General features: G+C 39.4%; 1 protein-coding gene across 1 annotated transcript; it reads left to right on the top strand.

Moving 5' to 3' along the window:
- The first annotated feature begins 649 nt into the window (after positions 1-649).
- LOC126599641 (DNA-(apurinic or apyrimidinic site) endonuclease) lies at positions 650-14,289 on the top strand. Its single transcript, XM_050266037.1, has 9 exons — positions 650-981; positions 1,542-1,634; positions 2,553-2,697; positions 3,101-3,302; positions 3,444-3,522; positions 11,507-11,568; positions 11,760-11,846; positions 12,018-12,121; positions 13,970-14,289. The coding sequence occupies exons 1-9, from the start codon at positions 754-756 to the stop codon at positions 14,053-14,055; spliced, it is 1,086 nt and encodes a 361-aa protein (XP_050121994.1). The 5' UTR covers positions 650-753; the 3' UTR covers positions 14,056-14,289.
- The last annotated feature ends 904 nt before the right edge of the window (positions 14,290-15,193 follow it).

The following is a 15,193-nucleotide window of genomic DNA, read 5'->3' as shown; positions in this document are numbered from 1 at the left end:
GTATCCAACAAAAAAAAAGGTGAAAGTTTAATGATGTTATATTGTCTTATTGGGTGATATGACCTATAATTTTTCCAGGTCAAGGAAAATTTTTATTGTTCGACACTTCACACCACTTAGCAATGTGACACTACTAAAAAAAAATAAGGCCTAATTGGATTAACGGTCCCTGTGATGATAGGGACGAAACTTTCAACGTTGAGCTTAATTTGTAACAGACTTCACCACATGAGTTTAAATTAGTATTTTTTATGACCGAAATATCTTCTGACTATACTATCACCACGAAAACTACAAACTCAATAAAGCTCAAAAAACAACAGTCGCTTAGTATTTGGTCCCACCCAACCTGGCAAACAAGTGTATTATGTTTCGATCAATTCGTTAAATATGACACGATTCGTTACAGTAACGTATATCACGATAGTACCCACTTCACTTGTTAAGAATTCTTAATTATAGTAACAAATTATAAATTCTTTATTTCTCAAAATAAAAATCATGCCTTAGTTTTCCAACTCACTCAATGGGTAGAACTGTCATTTCAAAAGCTTTGATTATGTAAGAGGAAAAAAATAAATAGTATTTAACGAAAATTGATCGTACGATGTACAATAAATGACCAATAATAGATTGAGATGATCTTCAGAAAAAGGATCTTGCGAAGATCTTTTCCATGTAAAAGACGAGGACTTTTGTTTAGTGGGGAACAAAACACTGTAAAAAGCTCTCAAAGCCTCGAAGAAGACGACGATGAAACGTTTCTTCCAACCGGTAGGGAAAGACGGCTCCGCCAAGAAACCCACACTCGCACCTCCTTCCACAGATAACGACAAAATATCAGCGGAGGACGCCGCCAAGAAACAGCCTCTCAAGTTCATAACGTGGAATGCCAACAGCTTTCTTCTCCGGGTGAAGAACAACTGGCCCGAGTTCACCAAGTTCGTCTCGAGCATCGACCCAGATGTTATTGCGATACAGGTGGGATACATTCTCTGTTTTTTCACTAATCCACATCGATTTTTTGCTTGCTATCAAAAGTGTACTTGATTTTTTATTATTCTGGTGTAATGGGGCATTTAATTTTGATGTTTTTGAGCAATTGGGGAAATTTGATATCTAAATTTATAGTCTTTTATGTTCTCCAGATGTGTATTTTAGTTTAGTTTTGATCTTTTTTTTAGCAATTCGGGAAATTTGTTAGCTGGAGTTTTGGAAATTTGATACATTTGTAGCAGCAGGGTTTCACATTTGTTTAAATTTTTTGTCTTTTGGTTTTCTCAGATGTATATTTTGATTTAGTATTGGATTTAATTGTTTCGTCGTTCGTGATTTAGTTCGGTTTAGTTGATTGATTGGTTAGTTGATTGATTGATTGTGGTTTTCTGAGATGTATATTCGTTAGTTGATTGATTGGTTAGTTCGGTTTTGTTGGTCTATATTTTTGTTCATATGCTTTGCTTTGCTAAGTAATGATTCTGAAAGCATTTTTTTTCGGAAATTGCATTCGTGACAACTTTCTAACTGCACATTGATATTAGGAAGTAAGGATGCCTGCTGCTGGTTCAAAGGGTGGACCTAAAAACCCAGGAGAGTTGAAAGATGACACTTCCTCGTCACGTGAAGAAAAGCAGGTATGATATTTTTATGAATTAAGACTTCGGTTGGAGAATGTGCTTGTTGAAGTTGAAGTTGAACTGTTTCATTCCGATCATTGACCATTGTCATACTCAAAGCATTATGCTTGAAGTTTTGGAGTGTTATATGACACCGCAAAAACTTAGGACATTACCCAATTATGTCTAGAAAGCTTTTAGTTTCTTAGTTGAGTAAATAGTAGCAATGGTCCCTTAACTTTAACTCAATTGGAGCAATGGTCCCTCAACTAAAATTTCATTACCATTGGTCCCTCAACTTATCAAAACGTGCAGCTATGGTCTCTCAATTAAAATCCATTACCATTTGTCCCTCTACTTTAATCCAACTGGAGAAATGGTCCCTCAACTTTAACCCAATTGTAGCAATTGTCGTTCCAACATAACTCGTTTTGACAAAATTCGGACGAAGTTGACGAAAAGGACCATAGCTACACGTTTTGATGAGTTGAGGGACCCCAATTGTAGCAATGGTCCTTCCAACATAACTCATTTTGACAAAATTTTGATGAAGTTGATGAAAAGGACCATAGCTATACATTTTGATGAGTTCAGGGACCAATGGTAATGGATTTTTAGTTAAGGGACCATTGCTACAATTTACTCTTTCTTAGTTCAAGGATTTTTTAAAAATACTTTTTGTACAGGTTTGCTCTCTTGAGTTTTGTTGGTTGTCTTAGGGCAGTATGGTAGTACCAAGATATTTTCGTGATTCTAATGGTTTATGGGAATGGGATCAAGCTTCATTGATTGAGTTAGATTCTCCATCCATTCAATCGATATTCCACTCGTATTTCTCACCTTGTATGTTTGATCATTGCATGCAAAAAGGGTCGAAATGATGATCTCTTCTAATGTATAGGTTGGTTACCTATTTTCCTGTCTCAAATTATGCAGATAATTATGCGTGCCCTGTCAAGCCCACCCTTTGGAGATTATCGTGTCTGGTGGTCTCTTTCAGATTCAAAGTATGCAGGAACTGCATTATTTGTAAAGAAGTGTTTACAGCCACAAAAAGTATTTTTCAATCTTGACAGAAAAGGTTTGCTGGTTAATACTCTATTTCTTTTAATAACATGCACCCACTGAAAGTCACATATGAAGCCAACTTCTTACTTTCAAGTTACAAACATCAATATCTATGCTGCCTACTTAGTTTCGGATCATTTCATTCTACTTTTTTTTTTTGCCTGCCAAATTATGTAAAGTGTATGTAAATATCCAATTGATTATGTTAAGAACAATGAACTTATATTATTTCAGAGATTCTTAATAATTAAGTCTGACTCTCTTAGAAATGGAAAGTGTGTACATATTCTGGTCCAACCATGTAGGGGGAGAAAACTTTTAATCTTTGTGCTTGCATCTCTATCCCCACCGCTATTTTCTTTATATTGACTTGCACATGGATCAACAGTCAGCTAATATAGTTTACTTTGTTTTAGTTTCAAAGCATGAACCAGATGGCCGGGTCATCCTAGCTGAATTTGAGACATTTAATTTGTTGAACACATATGCACCAAACAATGGTTGGAAGGAGGAAGAAAACTCATTCCCAAGGAGAAGAAAATGGGATAAAAGGATTTTAGAGTTTGTTCTGCAATCTTCGGATAAGCCTCTTATATGGTGCGGTGATCTGAATGTTAGGTGAATTTTTTTCTTTCTGTGCAGATGTTTTATCCTCTTAAGATTTCTCTATCATATTTTCTCTTGCTCTTTTCTGATTGTGTGTATCAGTTTCTTTCCCCGAACTCACATTCTTCTTTCTTAACCTAAATTCATATGCAGTCATGAAGAGATTGATGTGAGTCATCCAGATTTTTTCAGTGCAGCAAAGGTTAATGGTTATGTTCCTCCAAATAAAGAGGTATTATATTTTATACTGAAGCTTCTTTGAACATGATTATGGTTGGCATACCCATAGTAATTAGTATGTGGTTTTAGTTGACTTGCCATATGTTACCTAAATTGCTAAAAAATGAATAGGAGGAAATGAATGGTGACCACTCTTTTTTCGATGCATATGCATTTTTGTTTGTTAAGAAGTACTTGGTGGTTCCATGGATTTTAACTGCTTTATTACTATGTACGTAAACTCCGCCTATGTTTTACATGGCCGGTCCCAAGCCCGGATAAAGGAGGAGGGGGAGGGCGTCAGGTAGTCGACAGCCGGCACTCCATGATCACGTCGAATCCTTATGAAAATGAATCCAGAACAAAATAGCGCTAAAGCTAGGGCGTCACCCGTAAGTGGCGCGCTGTGCGGCCCGAGCACAGTGATAAGTGAGCAAGGGTCGCTGTATCTCCATCGGCACCCGGATGCAGTGTTAAATGAGCAAGGGGGCCATAGAAACTTCTTTTCGAACGACTCCACTCAAAGTTGTTTGGGAGCATATGCTCCTATCAACTTTACCCGGGACACACAAAAGAAGTACTTTGATCCTATTAGACGGGGGAGGGTGAAGAAGCTAGGACAGAAGGGTAGAGTTCAAGAGAGCAAAATGCGTTTAGGAACGTGGAATATAGGAACCTTAACGGGAAAATCTATGGAAGTAGTGGAAGTTATGGTGAGGAGAAGGATAAATATTATGTGCCTACAAGAAACTAAGTGGGTTGGTAGTAAGGCAAAGGATCTAGAAAACTCAGGGTTTAAACTTTGGTATTCGGGCACACATAGAACGAGAAACGGTGTTGGCATCATCGTGGACAAAACCTTGGTACAAGATGTTGTAGATGTCAAGAGGGTAGGAGATAGAATCATGGCAATCAAGATTGTAATAGGACAAGAACTTATCAATGTGATTAGTGCGTACGCACCTCAAGTAGGGTTGGATACGAGGTCGAAGGAGAAATTTTGGGAAGATCTTGGAGACTTGGTGCAAGGAATTGCTCAGACGGAGAAGTTATTTATAGGAGGAGATTTAAATGGACACGTGGGCAGGGAGACAGGCAACTATGGAGGTTTTCATGGTGGCCATGGTTTTGGGGAGAGAAACGAGGATGGGGAAGCTATCTTGGATTTTGCAATGGCATTTGATCTCTTCTTAGCCAACACCTTCTTTAAGAAGAGAGAAGAACATGTGATCACCTACAAGAGTGGGTCGTCAAAAACACAAATAGATTTTCTTCTAATGAGGAAAGGGGATCGTATAACTTGTAAGGATTGCAAAGTTATACCAGGAGAGAGCGTGGCTAATCAACATCGCTTGTTGGTGATGGATGTACATATCAAAAGAGTGAGACAAAAGAACAAGACTTGGAAGTGCCCAAGGACTAGATGGTGGAATCTAAAAGAAGAAAAACAAGCCATTTTCAAAGAGAAAGTAATCACCCAGTGTGTGTGGGATAGAGAGGGGGAAGCTAGCCAAATGTGGGATTCCATGGCTAGTTGTATCCGAAAAGTAGCAAAAGAGGTATTAGGAGAGTCCAAGGGCTTTGCCCCACACCAAAAGGAATCTTGGTGGTGGAATGAGGAGGTACAAACAAAGGTGAAGGCTAAGAAGGAATGTTGTAAAGCCTTATACAAGGATAGGACTGATGAAAATGGTGAAAGGTATAGAAAAGCGAAGCAAGAGGCGAAGAAAGCTGTGAGAGAAGCTAAGTTAGCGGCTTACGACGATATGTATAAACGACTAGATACCAAAGAAGGAGAGTTGGATATCTATAAACTAGCTAGAGCAAGGGAAAAGAAGACAAGGGACCTAAACCAAGTGAGGTGCATCAAGGATGAGGATGGAAAAGTTCTTGCTACAGAGAATGCGGTTAAAGACAGATGGAGAGGTTATTTTCATAATCTTTTCAATGAAGGACATGAAAGGAGTGCTTCTTTAGGGGAGTTGAGTAACTCAGAAGAGTGTAGAAACTACTCTTTTTATCGTCGAATCCGGAAGGAAGAAGTGGTTGTAGCTTTGAAGAAGATGAAGCAAAGAAAAGCAATAGGCCCAGACGAGATACCAATCGAAGTGTGGAAAGTTTTGGGAGAGACAGGTATAACATGGCTCACTGACCTTTTCAATAGGATTTTGAAAACGAAGAAGATGCCAAATGAGTGGCGAACAAGCACTTTAGTGCCTATCTACAAGAATAAGGGCGACGTACAAAATTGCATGAACTATAGGGGTATTAAGCTAATGAGTCATACAATGAAGCTTTGGGAGAGAGTCATTGAGCATAGATTGAGGCAAGAGACACGGGTTTCGGACAACCAATTCGGGTTCATGCCAGGGCGCTCAACCATGGAGGCAATCTATCTCTTACGAAGATTGATGGAAAGATATAGAGATGGGAAAAAGGATTTACACATGGTCTTTATAGATTTGGAGAAAGCGTACGATAGGGTCCCAAGAGACATTCTTTGGAGGATTTTAGAGAAGAAAGGAGTACGAGTAGCATATATCCAAGCTATAAAGGATATGTATGAAGGAGCAAAGACTGCCGTAAGAACTCATGAAGGACAAACTGAAAGCTTTCCCATAACTGTAGGATTACATCAAGGCTCATCCTTAAGTCCTTACCTTTTTGCGTTGGTAATGGATGAGTTAACAGGACATATTCAAGATGATATTCCTTGGTGTATGCTTTTCGCAGACGATATAGTGTTGATAGATGAAACTCAGGAAGGGGTAAATGCAAAGCTTAACCTTTGGAAAGAAGTGTTGGAATCTAAAGGTCTTCGCCTAAGCCGATCAAAGACAGAATATATGGAGTGCAAGTTCAGTGCAAATGGAGGCCAAAACGAGTTAGGGGTGAGGATCGGTGATCAAGAAATACCAAAGAGCGATCGTTTTCGTTACCTAGGATCTATCTTGCAAAAGAACGGAGAATTAGATGGAGATCTCAACCATAGAATACAAGCTGGATGGATGAAGTGGAAGAGTGCATCCGGCGTGTTGTGTGACCGCCGTATGCCACTGAAGCTCAAGGGAAAATTTTATAGGACGGCAATAAGGCCGGCGATGCTGTATGGCACAGAATGTTGGGCGGTGAAGCATCAACACGTACACAAAATGGGTGTAGCGGAGATGAGAATGCTTCGTTGGATGTGTGGGCACACGAGAAAGGATAAGATTAGGAATGAGGATATCCGGGGTAAAGTAGGAGTAGCCGAAATTGAAGGAAAGATGAGAGAAAATCGGTTACGGTGGTTTGGACATGTGCAAAGAAGGCCTACTGACGCTCCGATTAGAAGATGCGACTATGGGACAGAGGTTCAGGGCCGAAGGGGTAGAGGAAGACCTAAGAAAACTTTGGAAGAGACTCTAAGAAAAGACTTAGAGTACTTGGATCTAACGAAGGACATGACACAGGACCGAGCACAATGGCGTTCTAAGATTCATGTAGCCGATCCCACTCAGTGACTTGGATTTTCCAAGTCTCCAACCGAGAAGTTTTCCTCACTCAGGAAATTAAGGGAACACTACCTCAACCTACATGCTCCACTCACAAAGCTCCAACAAAAGAAAATTCAAAGAACTTAGAGAAGAAGGCTTTGGTGTATTTAACACAATACGTTGAAATGAAGGAAAGCTTATTTATTGATATCCCCGATAAGCTACAAATATGTACATATACATGAGTCAAAATAAACAAACAAGAGAGAGCCTTCACAAAGGTTGCTTAGGAGAAGGCACCGGAGGGGGATCATTCGGAGCCTCAGTACTGGACAGAACCCTAGAAGTAGGAGGCATCAGAGGTTGATCATTTGGAGCTTCATTACGCGGTACAGCCCCAGAAGACGAAGGCAATAAATGCCTTTGGAACAAACCCACAAATCTCTGATGATCAAGTAAAACCTGACCATCAGATTCCTTCATCTGGTCCAGCTTCCTCTTCATGTTTGTAGCATAGTCATGTGCGAGACGGTGCAACTGTTTATTCTCATGCTTGAGCCCTCTAATCTCCTGTTTGAGACTCATCACTTCAGCCGCCAATGATTCAACTTGGCGGGTTCGAGCAAATAGGCGTTGGGCCATATTAGACACAGAACCTGCACACTGAACACTGAGAGCCAGAGAATCCTTAACAGCTAACTCATCAGATCGTTTGGAAAGTAGTCTGTTATCTTTGGGAGTGAGAAGGTTCCTGGCCACCACCGCAGCGGTCATATCATTCTTCATAACGGAATCCCCAACGGTAAGAGGACCAGTAGGGGAGACGAAGGATGGGCGCCATATGTTGTCTGGAGAAGGCGGGGCTGCCTCTTCAACAAGGTTCAAGTCAAAACGACGGTCGGAGGGGCCAGACATTTTCAAAGGTGTTGAAGAGAGAAGAGGTCGAACAAATCAAGATCTTAGAAGTGTAAGAATGGAGCTTCTACTGGTGGAGATTCAAGTGTGCTTTGGAACTTAATGCCAGCCCCTATAAAAATCTGCACTCGACGGAGCTTCAGAAATCGAAGAGGCGCCTGCTCAGAAATCGAAGAGGCGTTTGCTTTCTCAAAAGCTGGGCTGCTCAGAGACCACGAGGGTCGATCTCAGAAATCGAAGAGGCGTCTGCTTTCTCAAAAGTTGGGCTGCTCAAAGACCACGAAGGCCGATCTCAGAAATCGAAGAGGCGCTTGCTTTCTCAAAAGTTGGGCTGCTCAGAGACCACGAGGGCCGATCTCAGAAATCGAAGAGGCACCTACTTTTCCAGCCTTGGCAGCACCTGTCACACGCACACTCAGCTTTGCGGAAATTATGGGCATTCTGTCGAAGACTTCTGGTGAAGTAGAAAGCACATGAGTCTTACTGTTCAATCACCCACTTCCCACACGCAATAGTAGCTCATGTGTATCACAGATAACTTTGCCAAAGTTCTCTGCCAAAGTTGAGCACGTGAAGCTTGCAGCTTCCACTACATCGCTCTGACCAAGACGGGTAAAAGAATAGCAAAGAAACAGCACTAACAAAGTTTAGACACATAAATTTTGAAGGTCTAGCTACCCCATATTATTACCCACAAGGGTAAAGGAACAGTATCACTGCTGGATAATTGGAAAGTCCCTGTGTGTCAACCTCTGTGCTTCGTGGCAAGGTAGACTAGCAAACATGCCCAACCTTTACTCACATTCGAGAAAACACTCCCAACAAGATTGCTTGCTCCAAAATCGAAGAGGCACCGTCCTCCGAATCTCGAGAGCCAGACTCCCAACATGACTACTTTCTCAAAAATCGAAGAGAGGGTAAAGGAACAGTACCATTGCTGGATAATTGGAAAGTCCCTGTGTGTCAACCTCTGTGCTTCGTGGCAAGGTAGACTAGCAAACATGCCCAACCTTTACTCACATTCGAGAAAACACTCCCAACAAGATTGCTTGCTCCAAAATCGAAGAGGCACCGCCCTCCGAATCTCGAGAGCCAGACTCCCAACATGATTACCTTCTCAAAAATCGAAGAGACACCGCTCTCCGAATCTCGAGAGCCAGACCCCCAGCAGGATTGCTTTCTCAAAAATCGAAGAGACATCGTTCTCCGAATCTCGAGAGCCAGATCCCTGATAGGATTGCTTGTTCGAAAACCGAAGAGGCAACACTTTCCCAACTACAAGAGCCGGATCTCCTTGGATAAAGCTGTCTGTAATCTTCACACGCAACATCAGCTTTCCACATACCACAGACCACTTTTTCAAAGTGCTCTGACAGGGTAAAGGAATAGCATTACTACTTGTTGTTAAGGAGACTCCTATATATGTCAACCTCCATCCCCAACGGACAGACAGACCTGCAAAAATGCTCAACCCTTCCTCATATATGAGAGGGCACTCTCAACGAAGCCTTTCGAAATATTCAGCTTTCTTTCCCCCCGATAATACCTCTGCAAACAAGTTATACTAGAGCAAGAATATCTCATATCATCAGGGTTAAAAGCAAGAGTATCCCATATCATGCTTTTTCCCTGTCTTTTCCTTTGGCCTTGTTCTTACCTGCAAGACAAGGAGAAAGAGAGCAATCAGTCAGCACTTGGAATCAAGCTTCCAGCCAGGAACTGACTGCCTGGAACTTACTTACCTGGCATTGCTCTCGAGTACTCATCTTCAACATCTTATGCTTCCAGGGAAGATACCGCATCTGCCTGAGGAACAGATAGGGCAAGTGAGAAGGATACAAGGAAGCATGTGGAGACAAGCGTAACAGCACACGTGCCGATACATCCATTACTCTGTCAAAGCAAAAGTATCCCATATCAGTAGGGTCGAACGTACTCTAGATTTGATGGACTTGTTTTGACCCTCAAATTCTTCAGTCGACCTTATACTCTGGAGGAAACCAGAAAACCCTCCAGCTCAGTTCAAGAATAAGCCTGTGGAAAGTTACTTCTTCAAAAGCAAAAGTATCCCATATCATCTCTTCTCATTTTTCTTCTCTTTATCCTTCATGCTGCCTGCAAGATAGGGAGAATGTGAACAATCAGCCGGAGCTCTGATTGCTTACCTTGTCTGTCACCTCTTTCAGCAAATCCCCTAGCTCGGCAACTTGAGGGACTCCTACTACATGGTTTGTATCGCGCTTGACCAAGCCTGAAACTACAAGTAAGCTTCAAGTGAAATTGATACATTACCTTGTGCATCTCCACCAGTTAAAGATACCACCCCTGGATGGAGGAAGAGTACTTCCAGAGAAGATGCCACATCTACCTGTGAGACAGATAAGGCAAGTCAAGACGATACCACATTCCGATACTTAGAAGTTTCGTGATTACGAGATCATTCTCCCACAATATTTCCTAATGTCATTTGTACTAAATCATTCACCTGTACTCACTAAAGGAAAGCTTGAACCTATGTACTTGTGTAAACCCTTCACAATTAATGAGAACTCCTCTATTCCGTGGACGTAGCCAATCTGGGTGAACCACGTACATCTTGTGTTTGCTTTCCTATCTATATCCATTTATATACTTATCCACACTAATGATCGGAGCAATCTAGCGAAGATCACAAAAAGCGACCGTTTTCGCTACCTAGGATATATCGTGCAAGAGAACGGAGAATTAGAGAGATCTCAACCATAGAATAGAAGTTGGATAGATGAAGTGTAAGAGTGCATCCGGCGGGTTGTGTAACCGTCGTAGGCCACTGAAGCTCAAGGGAAAATTTTATAGGACGACAATAAGGCCAGCGATGTTGTATGGCACAGAATGTTGGGCGGTGAAGCATCAACACGTACACAAAATGGGTGTGGCGGAGACGAGGATGCTTCGTGGGATGTGTGGGCACACAAGAAATGATAAGATTGGAAATGAGGATATTCGAGGTAAAGTAGGAGTGGCCGAAATTGAAGGAAAGATGAGAGAAAATCGGTTCCGGTGATTTGGACATGTGCAAAGAAGGCCTACTGACGCTCCGGTTCGAAGATGTGACTACGGGACAGAGGTTCAGGGCCAAAGGGGTAGAGGAAGACCTAGGAAAACTTTGGAAGAGACTCTAAGAAAAGACTTAGAGTACTTGGTTCTAACGGAGGACATGACACAAAACCGAGCGCAATGGCGTTCTAGGATTCATATAGCCGACCCCACTTAGTGGGAAAAGGCTTTGTTGTTGTTGTTGTTGTTGTTGTATTACTATGTACGTAGAACATGGAGGTTCCAATCCACCATTTGGTATTTAACATTTGAGAAAAAAATAGTAATACAAGAATTGAAGCCATTAAGTTGTTGTGCGGTTGAGATGCTTCTCTATGAAGAATTACCATCATTTGTGTTGATGGTGGCCATATTATCTGCTGCCCTTCCTCCATTTGTTGATTAATAGTGTATCGAGTTTTAGCATTAGACAACTGGAGTGGTGAATGGATGCAGGATTGTGAGGCTATATGTCAATTAAAAGTGTGGCCTACTAAACACTAAGAAGGGTTTGCTTTCTGGATGATGCAGGATTGTGGGCAGCCTGGATTTACCTTGAATGAGAGGAAGCGTTTTGGTAACATTTTGAAAGAGTATGTAAATCCACTGGAAAATACAAGCTACATTTCCTATATTTAAACATAATTTACTGAGAGGAGGTTAATTGTTACTTGAAGAATAACTCTGAGAGCTATATTTTTTGTCTGATTATATCTTTTTTTTCCTTCACGAGTTTTGATTCTTTGAAGATTTTCTGAATTGGGTTATGTGGGTTATGCTTCAGGGGAAAGTTAATAGATGCATACCGGCACCTTCACAAGGAGAAGGACATGGAGCGTGGCTTCTCCTGGTCTGGAAACCCCATAGGAAAGTAAGAACTTACTATGAATTTTGATAATGATTATTGTTAAATCCATGCAGTGTTTGTATATCTTTGTCGCTCCATTTAAATGTGCAGGAATGATTGGGAGTCTCTTTGATGATCATATATTGGTGTCCAGGGTAACACCACCTGATAAACATACTGGTTGGTTTCTGGCAGGTATCGAGGTAAAAGGATGAGAATAGACTACTTCGTCGTTGCAGAGAAACTCAAAGATAGGATTGTTTCATGCGAGATGCATGGGCAGGGGATTGAACTACAAGGTATGTGTTGGATATTACTTCTGTTGGCTTTCTACTCTTTTGTAATCCCTGGAACCAGTACATTATTCACACATTGGTCATACTCGGCAGTTTCTGATACAACACGAAAACGACACGAAAATAACGGGTTTCGGGTCAACACTATAACTTATCAGGTCATTATCGGGTGATCCATTGATAACGGGTTCTTAACGGGTATACACGCGGGTAACATGTGGGTTGTTTCGACCCGTTAAGAAAATATTTATTTTGATAATTTTAAAGTTTAATTACTAAAAGATTTATTATAAAATACAATAGCCATATTAATATATACAATATATTCTATATTAAATATATAGTTTTGTATTATTATTCTATATAAGTTTAAAAAAAAAGTTTTAGTCATTATTTATTTTTATTATGAGAGTTCCTTATTATAATTACTAGGATAAATTTTACTTAACATGTTATCCAAAATTAAAATAAACTAATATAGTATTTGTATAGGCAAGAACTAAGAAGACATACATACAAGTATGAAAAATGTGAAAGAATATATAAACACTCGTGATTCATCATTATTCCTCCACAAGTAGATAATGGTTACATTTACATTATCGTTTATATTTTTAAAATCCTTCAAACCCTCACGAATAATGTTTTTTATTTGAGGGCAAAATTAATAATAATTATTGTAGAAGAGTAAAAAAATGTAAAAAAAAAATATACAATCACTCATAGTAACAAACTTTACAACTTTCATGAAGATGTCAGCTTCGAAATCCAACACTAAAATTTATAAACCTTAAATTTATATTTAACCGTCGATTGCCATTTACACTTTATTCTTCTTACTGAATTTCATTTTTTAAATTTTCTTTTTTTGAAAACATGATCATCTAGCGGATGTAAGAAGATGAACGGTTCAGATCTTTGATATCACGTTTTGATATTTATGGTTAACTGAAATATGAGTCGATGTCATATAGTTTGTAGAAACTTTATAAACATCAAGCAATATTTTCACTCACAGTAAAACTTTGAATATAACATCAACGATCCAAACCGTTCATCTTCTTGCATCCTTTAATAGATCAAGTTTTCAAAAAAAACAAAATCTGAAAAAACAAAATTTGATGAGAACAATGAAGCGTAAATGTAAAAAACAATCAATGGTTAAATTTTGATTTATGATTTATATGATTATAGTGATGAATTTCGAAGTTAAGCTTTTCATGAAAGTTGTAAAGCTTGTCATTACAAGCGTTTATATATATTTTTCTATATTTTTTTACACTTCTACAGTAATTAAAAACTATTAAAGACTTTAGGTAAGTGAAATATACTTTAAAGAAAAATGAGTTTTTATGTTTTGGATGTGACAATATGATATGTATATACTTATTTAGTATTATGTTTTTCATTTGATTATTTATTGGTTTAAAATATATTTTCCTTAAAGGGTAATGGGTTGGGTCATATTACCTGTTAATATTATTAGGTCGATTTCGGATCGGGTCATTTTACCTGTTTATTTTAACGGGTATTACACGTCACGACCCGTTAAGATATCGGGTATGACACAAAAACGACACGAACACGGAAAACACGACACGAATGCCGGGTAGCAATCTTAAAAACAAAAGAAACTAAACGAAAAGAGAAGAAAGAGATTGATCATGTTGCTTTGGGCTTTTACCATTCGATGCTCAGAAAATTCCATCGTAAACTACGGGTTAACCTCAAAAGCTAAAATGAAAGAGCATAATCTTCATAGTTTTCATACATTACATTCCATGTCACTTTTTATGCTGGATTATCACCGCTTAGATCTGAATAACAAGCATTTGATTCTAAACTCTGCAGGGTTTTATGGAAGCGATCATTGTCCAGTCTCCCTCGTGCTTTCGGAAGGAGACACGGCTTCTACAGAAACTGGGTTGCCTGCATAACCTTGTGCCGATATTTGTTACAGTGCCACTGCCATGTTAGAGAAGATTTGCTTTTTCAATCTGTACCATTTGGATACTATTTTGGTTAGGCTTTTGGATTGCTTCTCTACTATTTGACTGATTCTCCTCGTATTTTGGCAGACGTGAATCGCGTGATATGGCGAAAAGGGGGTATTTAAGTATGATTAGTGTGGTGGAATCTGATCATTTATGGGAAATGATTTGGTCGGCTAATCATTCTGGTTTGATTTAATTGCTTATTAAGTTATTAATCTAGGTATACTTAGAATTTGGAGTGCTTGGGGCCCAAGTAATCTCATGAAAAAGACAATTAAATATATTCAGAAGAGGCGTTGCCCTCCTTGTTATCATGATAGCTGTGAAAATGGGAAAGTTCATGTCATTTGTCAAAGCAAAGGAATTATGGGCTGGTTTGGAACTCAAAAATATTTTTTTAAAAGCGATTTTAGTCATTTTAAAAGAACTTTCAAACGAGTTTGGCCGATGAAGGAACACTTTCGGCCTAAGGTTTTGGAATCTGAATACAAGGTTATGCCTCCGGTTACAAAAGTTCAATCTTCTGCACCAGATTTGACTATCTTCTGCACCGGATTCGACTATCAAGCAATAAGGGAAAATATACTCAAAAGAGATGAGTGTCTTTATAGTGAATGTGGTTAAGTAGTTTGAATGCCGAACTCTGAAATGCATCTGTGAGTAACCGATCATATAACACCTCACTTCGCAGGAAAAGCTGATGAAGTGACCACTTTCGGCGAAATAATTGAAGACTTTTCGTCGGCTGAGATTTGGATTGATAACCAATCAAACTAGGAATAATATTATTAATCCAAACTTAAGGTACTCTTAGAACGACAGATTCTACAGCTCAAGTGATGTTAATCCAAATTGAATGTGTTGTCGGTTTGTCAATCCAATAATGTTAATCCAAACTGAATGTGTATTGACGAGAGAGGTTAGTGAAGTAGTTAGTTTTTTTTTTTCAAGGGTGTGAGAAAGGTTTCGTATAGAGCGTTGAGTTGAAGGTCTCCTCTACGTTGCAAAACCACTTTTATTTATAGGGGTGAATTTTGTGATGGCCAAGTTTTCCAAGTTGTAAAATTCTGAAAATATTATA

Source organism: Malus sylvestris, chromosome 14, assembly GCF_916048215.2.
Source record: "Malus sylvestris chromosome 14, drMalSylv7.2, whole genome shotgun sequence".
Lineage (NCBI taxonomy): Eukaryota > Viridiplantae > Streptophyta > Magnoliopsida > Rosales > Rosaceae > Malus > Malus sylvestris.
This window is presented reverse-complemented; position numbering and strand designations above follow the sequence as displayed.